The 13,997-nt window shown below is 44.6% G+C and overlaps 1 protein-coding gene across 1 annotated transcript in view; it reads left to right on the forward strand.

Moving 5' to 3' along the window:
- Positions 1-4,555: 4,555 nt before the first annotated feature.
- Positions 4,556-13,997, forward strand: part of Slc24a5 (solute carrier family 24 member 5) — a 23,581-nt gene continuing 14,139 nt past the window's right edge. Inside the window, exons 1-2 of the mRNA XM_005364388.2 lie at positions 4,556-4,676; positions 5,270-5,449. Coding sequence (XP_005364445.1) covers positions 4,556-4,676; positions 5,270-5,449 — 301 coding nt within the window. The remainder of the gene's footprint in view (positions 4,677-5,269; positions 5,450-13,997) is intronic.

Here is a 13,997-nt window from a genome sequence, read left to right on the forward strand (position 1 = left end):
TTTTGCTTTGGATTACAATTGCAGGGAAGGAATGGCAGAAACAGGGGCTAGCAGGTCACACCGCATGCACACACAGGAAGCGGGGGGGGGGGGGCCGGAAGGGGACCAGGCTACAAAAACTTGAAGCTCATATCCAATGAGGTACATCCTCCAACAAGGCTCTACCCCTAGGGATTGCATAACCTTTCCAAACAGTGCCCCCAGCTAGGTGGGGACCGAGCTTCGGAACATAAACCAGGAGATGTGGTTCATTCCTGTAATCCTAGCACATGGGAGGTGGAGGCAAAAGAAGCGAAAGTCCAAAGACATCCTCTGCTACCCAGCAAAATCCAGGAAAGCCTGGGCTCCAGTAGATGGCCTCTCTAAACAAGATAAACACGCTAGGAAAACAATGAAAGAGGGAGTCCCATGAATTAAGAAAAGCCAGGCTCAACAAAGACATTCTTCGATAAGTTTAGGGGAAAATAATAATCCTGTGTAAAAAATCAGAACTGGTGAAATCCCACAAAACGTATGAGAATAGGAGCTAAGCAATAGTGCCTTAGTAAGAGGCACGCCCTGGATCAGTCATAGCTGTGGGGTCTGCACTCCAAGACACAAAAGAAATCAAAAGACATGAATATGAACCAGAATGTGAGAGAGAAAAACTCAGAAATGAGGTGGTGTAAAAAAGTAGGGGAGGACTTCAAAAATGAATCTCAAGCCAGAAGAAACTCAAGAGAAACAGACACAACAGACGCTATCATAAGCCGTCTTAGGAAAAATAGAGAGGAGAAAGGTAGGTAAACAAAATGAGTGTGTGTCACAAAACAGGACCACAGCACTGGGAGAGGAGGGCAGAGGCAGAAGGGGAGCGAGTGGGCTAGCCTGTGCTACATGGGAGACCTCATCTGAAAGGAGAACACAGAAGGGAGTGTGGGGAAGAGAATGGAGACGGAGATAAAGAGAAAGCATCAGTGAGCAAGTTTGAAGGCTGGGTACTCAAATACCTATGATAAGAATCACTGAAATTATAGAAGTCTGTGAAAGAAGAAATCCAAAGAGAGACATGCATAGATCTAATCTTCATGGGGAGTAGAAATAGACAAGATCTCCTGAGCAAATTGGGAGCGTGGGGATCATGGGAAAGAAGGGGTGGAGAGGAAGGGAGGGGAGTGAAGGAAAATATATAGCTCAATAAAAAAAATAATATAAATGAAAGAAGGGGCATACAGATAAGAACAGAAAAGACTCGATTTACAGTTTTAGTTGTGAACCCAAAGCGAGGTGTCATGGGGTGTCTTTATTAGAAAGTGGAATTGTCAGAAAAGGCAGGAGGGTCATGGGTGCCAGGCCAGTCTGGGCTACATGCCAAATGACAAGCCAGGCTAGGCTACATAGTGAAGCCTGTGTCCCAAAAACCAACAGAAAAAGAGGGCTTTGCGTTTTCATGTGAGAGAGATACATACAGAGACACAGAGAAGGAAAATGAAGAGAGACCGGAAACAAAGCGGCAATAAGCACCTCTAACAACATACACTTAGATCCCGCTCTTGCCATGCTTCTTAAATTGTCTCAGTTGCAATATTTGTCGGTGTGCATATGCGTGCGTCACGGTGCACGCGTGGCAGTCAGAGGACAACCGGAAGAGTCCGTTCCCTCCTTGCATCATATGGTTCCCAGAATCACAGTCAGATGATCAGGGATGGTGGCAGGCATCACCTCCTGCCTCTCACCAGCCCCTGACCTTGAAATGTGTTCAATTGAAAAAGTATAAAAAAGCATTTTGGAGGAAAGGGTCAATCTCTAAGGTAAGCTTGGGACATCTTTTTCTACCAGTTGACAAGGGAAGCTACCAAACACAGTTGAGACCACGTCAGGACTTTCCTGAGGCATGATGAAGAGGTTCCCCCTAGCCGAGACAACTCAGCCTTCAAAAGGTGTAACCAATGCAGTTGATCAGACCCCATCAATTCTAAACGAATTAGTTAATTCAAATCATTTTAATCTGGCTAGCTATTTTGGAGAAAGATAAAGGCCTTGAGAAGTAGTGGCTGGCAGGAAAGACTCGAGCATGCTTTATCTTTCACTGCTCAGCTTTTGGTACAAAGAGCAGATGGTAGTAGGAGCCATCTCTGAAAAATGCTGCAGGATCTTGAAACCTTCTCTTCTAGCAAAACTCCAAAGAACTCCAGCATCTAACAAATGGGCTCGAATGGGCTGCTCACGCTGCAGAGACAGACAGCAGCAGACCTGGTGTGTGCGCTTCCCGCGAGCCTGCCACCTCTGCTCCGCTGGGACAGTGGGAGTGGGTGTGAAGCTGACCCTGCATGCAGCTGCCCACCTGCAGCGAGGACACGCGCAGGAGCAGCCTGAAGGATGGCACACGGATACCGGAGTAAGAACAACGGGAGGCTGTTGGGTCAGCTGTAAGGGGAGGGGGGACAGCAGCCCAAACTGCACAGAGAGGGCATTGAGGGAGACAAGACTAGACCGTGGCTTCCTGGGGGTGTCCCCAGTGGGCATGATACTGCTGACTAGATACACGCACACTAACCAGTCCACAGATCAGGAGAGTGGTTTCTTTGGCAAAGCACACATTGAGGCGCATGAAGGGGCACTTGGGGTGACTGCCAAGTTCTATTTCTTCACCTAGGTCTTTGTCATATATAATACTACAACAGAAGCTGTACACTTTACTTATGTGGCTTTATCTGTTTGGGTTCACAGATTCTTTAGACGAATGCAAAGGCAGTAATAAGGATCTAAAGCAAATCTAAAAGCTCCAGTGCCTTTTTCTTGGTAAATTCGCGTTTAATAGGTTACTTTATTTAGACTGGGCACTTGCACGTTTCTGGGACTTTTCCCAAGAATCATTAGTGTTTGAGCAACCAGCTACTGTTCCCTGTATGCCTACTGTGTGCCACGAATTTCTGCTCTGTGTCATTCATGAGCTTGGACCTTCTGGCACTTGCTTCCTTTCTTAGCTTGGTGGACATGCGCTTAAAGGTCTCTCTGTGTCTGGGCTCCTGCTATCGCTGATACTCCAACTGTGAGTGAGGCTTTGTTGCATGAACTGGTTTGTATGTTTCAGAGACCATTAAGGACATCCAGCCAGCGCCTAGTGGCCTGCTTCCCTGGCCCCGCCCCATCATGACTTGGCCCCGCCCCCGTGATTTCCTGGTCCGGCTTCTGTGAGCACGCGGGCAGCAGCTGTTGCACTTGTGGAGAACGGACCCTTGTCGTCGACATTTGGATGGCACCCCAGCCTGAGCACCACGTTGCACATCCGGAGAGTTGAGGGGCAGAGAGTTTACACCAGGAAGGCTCCCAGCAAAGCCACAGCGTGCCGGGGTGTTTTTAAACAACACAAGCTCATGAGAAGCGGAGGCGGTTTGCTCTCTTCACCAGATGAAGCCGTTTCTCCATCAAAGGCTTGGCACGTCGATTTTCGAAGTTTTTTCAGTTAATTTTCTATTTGATAATTGCATACGCGTATATGGTACACTCTCACCACACCAATTTTATGTGCTAAGCAAAGGAACCATGGCAGTTGCAAAGCTACAGGATTTCTTTGTGACAGCTTTTATCTCAACCCAAGAAATCATGACAGACAGACAGACAGACAGTGATGGGATGACAGAACACTGACCACACGAAAGAGACTGTCCTCAACAGGTTACATGCATTTGTGATGCAGTACTCACCCAGCCCAAACAGGCTTTACAGAGAGTGGGAAGGAGGAACAGAGAGGTTAATTACCTTGCCCTAGGTCACACAGCTCATAAACATTGCTAGAGTTAACTTGTGAGGTCTCCTCCAGGACCTCTGCCATCAGCCACAGGTTGTGCCACTGCCACAGGTTTTCCAGAATCTTGGCAAGCTGCAGGGTGTATTTGAATGCTGGCTGCCTTGTCCAGTTAGCGTTTCATACAGCTCCTTCTGGCAAAAAGGCACAGCTGATCTACGATCAAACAGCATCCATTCTGTCTCCTTAATAGTTCGTGGCGTGTGGGCTTCCCGCCATCCCCACCACTGCTGCCTTCTTTTATGCCGCCCTCATTTCCCAGTTCAGCTGTTAGAGTCCCCTCCTTGTTGACCTTTCTGCCTCTAGCTCTAACTGCGGATGAAGATGGAGCGATCCAAATAAAAGCACAAAAGATGCCACGGTAGCCAAGAGGTATGCATACGCCAGCCCAAGCAATTCCTCAAAGCAAGGGCTGCAGCGTCAGGCAAAGCCAGATTCTCACAAGTCTAGAGGAAGTCAAAGGCAGAGTCAGTATGAAGACATTAAATATGATCCATCCTGGGCACAGACACAGACTTTCTGGGCCTGCCCTCAGAGATCCAGCCTGGAAACAGCTGTAGACGTTTGTCTGTGCCCCTCCCTAACTCCTCCAACCTCCCTGAGGCTTGGGTCTTCTGATCAGAAGAGCTGGGCTCCTGTGCTGGCCTCCTAAGCTGTGCCCCCCACCCCCCGGGCAGGCACTGGGCAGGAAGGCCACTCCTCACATGATTCAGCATAAGCCTCGGTTGCTCCCTTCCTGAACCACACACTGCAAAGAGCACGCTAGAAATGCAGACAAAATGGGGCGCAAGTTGGAGAAGAAGGGTCCTGCTGCTGGGCATCTGCTGGGTCTCCGCACACCTGCCTGTCCGGGGTGTCTCCCTACCCAAGCGCCTCCGAAGGGCCACAGGTAGGTGGACAGTGGGTTAGACACCCAGGCCTCACATCTGAATATGAGAGGGGAATGCCCTCACTCCTGCTCTGTCTGTTCTGCTTCCTGACTCTGCTCCACTTCTTGACAAGCCAGTGTGTGCTCCCCACTCTCCTGCGGTCGTTCACAGACCAGGGCAGACTGCGCTGCACAATGATTTGTTGGAGAAATGATCAGAGCATTCTCTCCTAGAAACTCTGCAGCAGGGGATGACTCTTTGGAGGTCTGAGGACAGCTTGGGCTCTGACACAGAAAATGACAGAGGCCAGTGGCCAGAAATATTTATTCATGGGGGCTCTGGTTTCTTCTTGGGGACGCAGGCAGTTTCAGAAGAACCGTTTAGAGGCAACACGCAGAAGTGCTGTAAGCATTCTTTCCTTTAATTCTCCCTGACCAGCTCATTTCATGAAATAATGTCTTTCAAGGACTATGTAAGGCTTATTATATTATCATAGTCACACTTCACATTTCCACCAGTTTCTCCATATTCCAACCAAAAGACTCACTTTTGTCTTTGTGGACTTGAGATGTGTGACTCCAACATTTTGCGATCTTCTCCTTTTCCTTCGTAGAAAACAGCACGCAGTGTGCGACCTCCCCAGCATCGGAGTTCCCTGCAGGGTTCTTCACGAGGCAGGAGAGCACGGACGGAGGCATAGTAATCTACTTCCTCATTATTGTCTACATGCTCATGGCAGTGTCTATCGTCTGTGACAAGTACTTCCTGCCCTCCCTGGAAATCATCAGTGATGGTAAGTGGCTGGGACGCTCTCCTGTGACCTTCCAGAAGGGCTGTCACACAGATGGGGTCGAAACAGCTCAGTAACAGCTCTGTCCGTCTCAGCTGGCCACAGAGTGCCAGTGTCTGTCCTGGGGTCCTGTGTGCTTCATCCTGGGAGTGTAGGCAGGGGCGCAGCTTGCAGTTATTATGCATTGCCCACTTCCAGAAGCTTCCTGTCTGTCTTAGAACCTAGGTGGCTGTTAGAAAATGGCCCCAAGAATGTGTCCTCAATGTGCTCCTGGTACTCAGTTTCCTATGTCAAAACCTTCTTTGTTTTTTATTCTGAGTAGATGATAAGCAGATGTGACTCTCTGCTCCTTTGTTGGCATCCTGCCACTAAGAAAACTGATATTCATGAACCAATAAATAAATAAATAAATAAATAAATAAATAAATAAATCCTAAATTCCATGTAAAGTGATCTTAGCCATCAGATAACAAAAGATTTAGATATTAAGTGTTGGTAGCTTCTAGAAACAAGATGAGATAGTCAGAGCCTCTCACTGTAGATTTCCCAGAACTGAGCATAGGCTTTTGTGGGTGCATTCTTTCCTGAACAAGGGAAAGCCATGGTTATGTGTCTGCAGTTATGTGATGGTCAGTGTCTGCAGTCTGTCTCAAAGTTGGCTAAATCATTAAGTATTTTCATCTCACAACAAAATCAAAGTTAAGAGCTGGGTCCTATTGTAAGACTACAGGGAACAGCATCCTCCCCAACTCCATCCCATGCATGCACGCACACACACACACACACACACACACACACACACACTAACTGTCGATTCTCTTTTTCCCATCCTTCCATTCTCCACACATGCTGGAATGTTAGACAAATTATTTTCCCTTTTACGTACACCAGCAGTATCTTTAAGAACTAAAACAGTACCTGTAACGCAGAGGAATGAAACCTCTATTTGTTCAAGAAGAGTAAGAAGCTTATCATAATGGTTAATATTTAAGTAGATGAAAGTGAAGTTTTTTATATCAGTAGTATATTTCATGTTGATAATACATTATTACTTTAATATTAGATCATTTTAGTACATTATTTTTACTTAATGAAATGCAGTAAGCCAAACCACCTACATTTTCATCTCTTGAAGATCCCCAAGGATTTCTGAGCCCACCATTTTGCACGAGTATTTTCTGTCAGCCTTGAGTACTGCTATTATATGCCTACCCATCTATGCATCCATCCATCCATTCATCCATTCAAGGGTCTTTACTTTTCTATATATTTTCTTATATATTTTCTGGTAGAGATTTTCCCATATTGCATATCTTCAAAACAATGATTTTGAATGCTAGCATGACAGTCCATGATCCTATAAGCAATTTGAGAACCTAACATTAGATTTTACTTATTATAGTGTTCAGTGAAAATTTATCATATTAAGCTACTAATATCATAGGATTGCTTTAAATAATAGTGTGTCCATATTGTATAAATTCTTAGCACAATTCTGATTCTTTTTTAATTAAAGGACAAAGCTATGCATATTTAAGCCTTGTGATAAGCATTGCCATACATATTGCATGAAGGGTGTGCCAATTTGAACCTCCATAGCACACAGCACTGTCCATTCCTGGAAATGAGGACAACTTTTTTGTTTGTTTGTTTTTTGGGACAGGGTTTCTCTGTGTAGCCCTGGCTGTCCTGGAACTCACACTAGAGACCAAGTTGACCTCAAACTCACAGAGATCTGCCTGCCTGCTTCCCTGAGGGCTGAGATTAAAGGCATGCACCAATACCGCCCTGCATCACTTTAAAAATATTTGTTAATTATGTTAAGCTAAAACGTCATGCTATAGAACTCGTAATTCTCCCATTTGTAAGATTGGTTGTGTTTATTGAAAACCATAGCCTTACTTTTGCGCTTTCCTGCCTGCATTTGGTTGGGGAGTGTTTATCTTGTTTTTCTTACTAACTTTTCCAGTTCAGGATTTTAAAAAATCTACACAGATATTAATACTAATATAATTTGTATAATTTTTCATAGTATGTCACTTCCTTTTAAGTTGTACGCATTCATAGCGTTGAAGTTGAGATATTGTAAAATTAGGACGCCTGCCTGACTTTCCTTTGTCCTTACATATGAAAAGATCTCTTTAGCTGCGCCTCTAAACGCTGCTGCTTCTGCTTACTGGTTTTTCTTCTGCATTTAGTCCTCCAGCCCAAACCTCATCTTCATAGAATACATCATCTTACAAACTTGATCAGTTCTCACATATGAAGTATATATGTATATGTACGTATGTTTCCATACCCCTAACTGTAATAATCTTTTCGCTTTTATGTCAGCACTACACATTTAATTAGAAAATGGGAAAAACTGAAAATGCAAAATATTGTTCACACCTCCACTAAGAACTGTAAAGTTCTATAACCCAGCTGAGTTGATGGAATAAATCTAGCAAGATTTCAGTTTATAAAAGTTGCCTGTAAGGGGCAAAATAGTAAAAAAAAAAAAAAATCCAGTCCTGCAGAAGACATAACTTACTGCACTGAAGTTAGATCATGCTCTCCACATATTCTTGGTGAGGTGACTTCCTCCATCTCTCATAACACGCCCACAACACCCCTTGCACAATCTTCAAAACTTCGGCAAATATGCATTTCTCAAGAAAATCTGTATTAGCCACACAGCACAGTAGCTATTAGGAATGTGTGACCGATAGACGCCCACATGACACGACACAGGAAGAAGACAGGCTTCCTCAGCTGTAACAGGTGACTCCACTCTTTAGTATTAAAATGACTGCCGACAACATGAGATAGAAATAGTGGTTGTCCAACCCATTTGTTAAAGTCTTATCGTTCCTCTTTCAAGGTCTGCTTCGAAATGTTGAGCGACCTAAGAAACCATCCCCACAGTTTGCTTCTATCCGGACCTGACTTCCGGAGTCAGCAAGCCTTTCCTCCATGCTTCTTAACAAGCAGACTTGTACATTTCCAATCATCTCATTAGCTAACGAGCAATAACAACCCTCAGAGTCTCCCACGGATACTCTGCGGCAGTCCCTTACTCGGATACCTGTCCCAGCGCAATCCTGGAAGCCCAAGCACAGCATGCAGTTGTGTATGCGTGTGTATGTGTGTGCGTGCGTGCGTGCGTGCGTGGTTTCAGCTACATAAAAGTCTTATAAAATAGGGGCTAGTGCTGAGGGGGAAAGTGAAGCTAAGGACACAGCCAGGACAAAGAGCCCCCCCACCCCGTGTTCCACAGCCCAAGCATGATGTCACATGCTAGCTGCTGTGATTTTCCACATCCTCTCTTGAGATTAGTTACCATCATACGGTTGTTTCAGAAGGCCAGTTCTATTTGAACAATTTCATAAGCAATTTTCTGCCCAAGGGCACAGAAAATTTTAACAAAAAAAAATGTATGAGACATTCACTGTAACTATGAAGCACGCTACAAAAGCAAGAGTTGTTTTCTGAAGTAGATTTGGACTCTTAGAAACCTAGTGAGGGTTATAAATTAATTTTATAAACATTTTCCAAGATATGTAGGTTCTCAACCTAGCATGATGCCTAAAATACAGATGGGATTACTGTACAATAGTATGGAGTTCAATGGTCACATATAATGTTGTAACTTCCTGTTGGCATATATGCTGTAGCTCAAATAAGGCCGTGGTGAAGAACTGATGGGCCCCTGTCCAGTCCAGTGCCATCATCCTAGTGTTCCCTCTCCTCTAATCCCCAGTGAGTTATTGGGTTAGCAGCAGTCTTCAGTCAGGTGAAAGTGTAGGGGCCTCAAGACTAGACTCCGTGCAAAGGAAGGGTCAGAAGCCATGGGAAACAGAGCCTCTTCCTGACAATATGGCAAGACCCCAGTCAACAGGTGCTCTTGTTCATTCCGCCTAGCTATGGTATGCTGGCAATTTCTCCTAGAGCTGCTACCACTAGAGGCTTCCAGCAAGGAGAGTCATTAAAAAAAGGGGCTTTTGCCACACAGCCCCTTGCATAACCTTCAACCCTAGAAAAACATGTATTTCTCTCTACTGGACAGCAGAAACAGCCTGCTGGTATCTCGGTTGTGTGAAACCACTACAAGAAAGTGCGGCTGGCTCTATCCCTTCCTCTGATGCTGTCATCATCGCCCTCCTCCTCTGCCCATTCTGACATGGATTCCAATTCGGCATCTTCTCCCTCTCATTTAGGTTGGTGTGTAAGGGGAATTGCAGAAGATTCTCTGAACACAGAGGTCTATGTTACTATACATGGAGAAGAGCTGTCCATGATGTTTTAACTGGAGAGAAGACCTGGCTTCTGTGAGGGAGAAGCAGAATGTAGACTCTGCAAAGGGGGGTAAAAGATCAGCTCAGCCTAGAGCCAAGGGAACTAGGACATGATGTCATAACCTCAGAGACTCTTCTCATCCCCACCAGTTGTGCTCTCTAGACCTGGACTTGGAGGAGGCTAAAGAGTGGGTGGGGATGCAAGAGACAGCGAAGAGGTAAGGGACTCAAGACAAGGAGGAATGGGGCCTCGGTGGCATCTGGTCGTTAAGTAAGACTGGCTCAAGAAGCTATGTCAATGACTGTCACACTTGGTTTGTGAAGTTAGTTGCACTCACCTGAAACTGTGTCTTACTTGCTTGGGGCTTTTTCCCCTCTCTCTTTTCCTCCTATATGCTCATGTGCTCCCCGAAAGGCCACGACACTGCTGAGCATACAGGAGGGCTGGAGGGGGAGCCCTGGTGACCACATGTAGTGTGCCAAGCATACAGGAGGGCTGGAGGGGGAGCCCTGGTGACCACATGTAGTGTGCCAAGCATACAGGAGGGCTGGAGGGGGAGCCCTGGTGACCACATGTAGTGGCAGCATAATTCCTAGAGTGGAAATGGTTGGAGGCATCCAGCCTGAAGACAGACACATCTGAGTCTAACTCCCAGCTGTGCAAGGTGCTAGCTCTTGGGCAAGATTTAACATCTGTCTTCCTTGGGTATGTCAGCTGGGAAACAGGTAATTATGGTTTAGTTCAAAGAACTCTGTCCTATGTACATGAGCGGTATCAATAAAGGGAACAAAGGCAACAGCCACTGAGTGCTATCTCAGAATGTACTTAGAAGGCTGTTAAGACTCCCTTATCAAGGAAAAATCAAGGTGTAGAAAGGAAATAAGTCAATAAAAATATGCTTAGAGCAAATACCAAATCTACGGTGCATCTATGACAGCCTGAAGCCCATCTTAGGGTAGAGAACATCAGACAGTCTCACAGGGCAAGATGCAAGCTTATAAAACCTTTACCTAACAACTTATCTGGCAACTTTACACTATAAGACAGTTCCTTTGGGTTTTTTTTCTTGAATATCATATTATTGTATTTTAGTAATCTTTGTTCAAAAAGCTATCTCTAAATATAAACTAACATACATCTTTATAGTACACACATGAACACACAGCTCAACTAAGATCCCTCTCCTGTCTACACCAATGAGATACGCATCTCTGTTGAAACAGAACACAGTATAAAAGCAGTATCCTTTTGCTGTATCACAGGCATCTCAGGTATACAGAATTGCTCTTGAGCCCCTTCCTTTACAGGTTAAAATAGCTACATGGAAAGCAGAGTGAAGCTCTTTATAGTCACTTGCTTCAGCCCAAATTCCAGGGAGCTAGCTATAAAACCTTTCATTCGAATGTTACTCCAAGATGCTATTCAATTACAGCATCTAATCTCTCCACCATGCTAATGCGTTCTAAGCGAAAATGATCTTCCTGTTTTAGAAAAACACTTCAAATATTTGCTTTTTGTTTTTTTAAAAATTACTTTCACTACCTCTGCCTTGAATCAATGTTTGCCAGTGTTTCTACACTATGTTTCAGAGATAGATGATTTTTTAAAAAGGTAAGTTTTAATTCCAGATAGAGCCGACTCTAACTGGTGATGCTAGGGTTTAGTAACTCTGAGTCTGACATTTGGATGGTCTACTGTTTGCGGGGATTATCTGGCTTTTAAGCCTCGTGAAATTTACAGAGGCAAAGGCAGTCTCAAAGAACAAAGAGGCAGCATAGAGCCTCTTCCGCTTCCCTGCTGTGTGAGCTCAGATTCCCGAGAGCCTGGCGGAAGCTCCACTAGTGTTTCCCCCCCACTCTGCCCTGAACTGTGATATTCGTGCACTGCGTCTGCATCTATAGTAGGAGCTAAGTCTTCTGTGTACTTCCAAAATGCCGGTGCAGGAGCAGTCAGAAATGATAAAAATCTGGCTGTGTACTAATCGCTTTCTTGGTAAGTGGCCAAAAGGACCATTTCTTTGGCAGCAGAAAGATGCAGGTCCTATTCCATCTCTGACCTTGGGCAACAGTAACCACAAGGTTCAGAGGACAGGTGAATGTACTGTAAGGAGCAGCTAGCGGTTTAGGGGAAATCTCTTTTCAGAAGAATCAGACCTTTAAAAGCATTATAGATATATTTCAGAATTCACTGTTTACAATATGAAGTGATGAATATAAGGCTTCGCTAAGAGACCTCTCTAAAGTCTCCCATCAAATTATTTGGCAACACCAAAATTTGGGTCACCATTTTAGTTTTGCTCTTTGTACTACATGATATGGAAGCTTATTTCCAAAAACTATCACAAAATTTCCAACTGGGCATTATAGAAAAGAATACACTTAGGAGAAAATCTGGTGGATTTAAAAACCATCTCATTCCCACAATGCTGTACATTATGTAAACAATATGTTGGCACCTGGACCTATAAAACAAAAGGCTTCATTGAACATCTATATCTACTATATCTTGAAGTAAATGTGGTTGCTCTTTCAGAGAAAAAGAACAATAGCAATAGGGGGGAAACCGAACCATTTATCTTTAATAATAAACTACAGCAGAGGAAAATGTTACCCAAAGGTCAAGAAAGACAATGCCAATCTACTGTAAAGTTCAGAGATATAAACCATTTTACAAGATATTCTTACAATACAATAGGGTTTGTAAAAATACCCTTTAAGTTTTATTCAGCCATCTAACAGAATCCTTCCTTTCATAACTATAATTAGAGTCCAGGGAATAGCAACAATGCCTTTTATGATCAGAAAAATTCCAAAAGGCCACTGCTTTACCCACTTTGATAGAGAACAATCCACCACCGTTTCTCTCTGGAACGGTTTGTGTAATAAGGCAGTCTTCAGGCAGCAGTAAGGGAAGACCGGTCACTGAGCGTATACCATCGCTGTAGGATGAAACGCTGTCATCACTCCAGGGTCTTCCTTCACTGCCTTTGAAAGGCAAAGCCTAAGAATTTGTGACATAAATTTTTAAGTTCTTGGAAATGGGCTGGAAAACTGTGAAGGGTTCTTGGCTCCCAATAACTAATTTTCTCCTACTTAAGAACAGATGGGGGGGGGGATGGAGGAAGGTCACTGGTTAATTATAATAAAGAAACTGCTTGGCCTCATAGGTTAAAACATAGGTGGGAGGAGTAAACAGAACAGAATGCTGGGAGGAAGAAGAAGTGAGCTCAGACTTGACAGCTCTGCTCTCTGGAGCAGAGACGCCATGCTCCCCTCTCCTGGGCAGACGCATGCGATGAAGCAAGCTGCCAGGTTAGACATGCTGAATCTTTCCCGGTAAGACCAGTGCTCACAGATTATTAGAGATGGGTTGATCAGGATATCAGAATTATCCAGTAAGGGCTAGAGCTAAAGGGCCAAGCAGTGTTTAAATGAATACAATTTGTGTGTTGTTATTTCGGGCATAAGCTAGCAGGCGGCCAGGGTGCTGGGGAAGCAGCCCCACTGCTCCTATTACAACAGAATGGCGCCCAGACGTGTGGACAACTGAATCCACTAAAAGTCTGAGAAAGCTTGGGAAAGAGTAAAGCATGTTTTCTTGGTAGTGACAATTTCTCGGGTCTGCTCTGCTTGCTAGAGGCAAGCAAGTGCCTCATCTAAGAGAGGCTTCCTGACTCAGCTTTAGCTGCAAAACCCTTCAGCTTATTGAGAGGTCCTGCCACGAAACGCTTAAACGGTGTTGACGAAAAGCTGAACGCATGCTTTTCGGTTTTCAGCCATAGCAGGAAAAAAGCTGTGCCATTTGAAAATGCTGGCTTTCTGGGCCATCCTGCCAGGGCAAACTCTGACTGTTTGAGGCAGGAGGGCCGACTACAGAGAGAGGACTTGTGTGTTGTCTGTGGACATAATGCTGCAACTTACTTGCTGGCAGGGACATTGAAATGCCATAGAGTTGTGGCAGTAAACATGGCTATAGCCAGTACCTCAGCCATGAGGCTGGAAAGCAAAGGAATGGGCTACCTCTAGCTGGCAAAGCCACAGCTTTAGTCCTACTGAGATTGCTTGGTAAATTAAAGACTCATGTGGTCAGAAAAACAGAAAGAGATACAGTAAAGAGAGCGTCAAAGACAAAGAAAATGTTTAAATGATTTACAGCATGTTAAAAATATATACAGGCTAAAAGTTGAAGTTCTTAAAGTAAAAAACAGTAAAAAAAAAAAAAAGGGAGAGAGTTGTTGGGTGTGGTAGTACACACCTTTAATCCCAACACTTGG

The sequence above is a fragment of the Microtus ochrogaster genome, assembly GCF_000317375.1.
Source record: "Microtus ochrogaster isolate Prairie Vole_2 chromosome 14 unlocalized genomic scaffold, MicOch1.0 chr14_random_1, whole genome shotgun sequence".
Classification (NCBI taxonomy): Eukaryota; Metazoa; Chordata; class Mammalia; order Rodentia; family Cricetidae; genus Microtus; species Microtus ochrogaster.